The sequence below is a fragment of the Sardina pilchardus genome, chromosome 2 (genome assembly GCF_963854185.1).
Source record: "Sardina pilchardus chromosome 2, fSarPil1.1, whole genome shotgun sequence".
Classification (NCBI taxonomy): Eukaryota; Metazoa; Chordata; class Actinopteri; order Clupeiformes; family Clupeidae; genus Sardina; species Sardina pilchardus.
Window position 1 is genome coordinate 15,806,518 of NC_084995.1, and position 1,379 is coordinate 15,807,896.

Consider the following 1,379-nt stretch of genomic DNA (forward strand, 5'->3'; position numbering starts at 1 on the left):
CGAGAGTGAAAAAAGTGCAACGGTCTTATATTTATCCCGTGCGCGATTACTGTTGCTCGCCCCAGCAGCCTACTGACAGTTCCGCTCAAGTCAAGTGCGTCACCACCGGTCACCAGAGCCGTAGACAGAGTTGGGAAAGTAACACCGAGAGCGGCACAGAATGCGGTCAGTTGCGACGAGGTAACTTTTTACCGAAATTACAGTCAACATGCAGGGGTCTCGGATTGGACAGATATGAGTCAGGACAACGTATATTACTATATCAAGATGGACTATGGATTTCCAAGCCTTGCTGCTCAGACAAATCAATCTTATGAAAGCGCATCATGCCAATGCGCTTAACATGTAGCCCAGTTGGAGTAATTTAGGCTGTCCATTGAATTTTCGTTTGGATACAAGGAACTGATAAACACGTTCAATGCAATTGGATCAATATTGAAGACAACATTTTTGTCAGATATTTTTCATGTGGGATTAACGTTGGTATTTATCTACTTTAATCATTTTGTTTATTTTGCATTACATTAGGCTACACTTGCCATAATACAACAAAGTTGTTGTAGCCTAATCATCGGATCCGATTTTTTTTTTCTGGAATGTTTTACCCATTTTGATTTTTTTTTTTTTTTTACTGTGTAGCCTTCTGAAAAAGTGTTTCTTTGTGGATTAGAAGGTTGGCAATGTGTTTTTCTTGATTTTTCACCAATGAGAAGCACCGTTTTAATTGCGCATTGATCATTTCAGATTTTCCTTGTACAATTTACATCTTTTGACGGTTGTTCCTTTATTAGTATCCGAAATCGCATAAGCAATTTGCGCACCATTAGGAGGGTGAATAGCATAGGCCTACATCTGTTTTTTGGATCTCCCTCTTTGCCTGAGTGAGAGGAGCTGTTAACCCCAAAGATGCTCCTAATCTCGCTTTCGGTTATCCTTGTCCTGCGTGGATTCCTGATCTGTGCTGCAGATGGAATGCAAGATGACTTTCAAAACGCTGATGCAGTCTCCTCATTCTATGTGTTCGATGAGACTGGTAAGTAGTACATTGGAGATTATCACATCCCCTTTGATGGAATAATGAATAGAGCAGGTCAGCTCAGGACTCAAAGTATTTCAACAGCTTTGCCAACTTAAGTGTTACTTAACACCCTGAGTATTCTCAATTGTGCTGCATGTTTTTAGGATGAAGGATTTATGTTTTTTTCCCCACCTGTTTGCCTGCTGGTAAAATGGCCTCTTTAGATGAGATACCATTGCCTACATGACTGTACATGTCATGGACATGTCTTCTTAACGCTGGATCCCATCCTCAGATCCTTGCTCCGTGGTTAGCCCACCATGCGAGAGTGAAGCTGACCGCTTCAGCCTGGAGGCCCTGA

General features: G+C 41.7%; 1 protein-coding gene across 1 annotated transcript in view; it reads left to right on the forward strand.

Annotated features, from left to right (window-relative positions):
• The first annotated feature begins 766 nt into the window (after positions 1 to 766).
• Positions 767 to 1,379, forward strand: part of stim2a (tromal interaction molecule 2a) — a 7,165-nt gene continuing 6,552 nt past the window's right edge. The window contains exons 1-2 of the mRNA XM_062520486.1: positions 767 to 1,033; positions 1,314 to 1,379. The exon at positions 1,314 to 1,379 is cut by the window's right edge and continues 65 nt beyond it. Of these exons, the coding sequence (XP_062376470.1) occupies positions 907 to 1,033; positions 1,314 to 1,379 (193 nt within the window). The 5' untranslated portion in view covers positions 767 to 906. The remainder of the gene's footprint in view (positions 1,034 to 1,313) is intronic.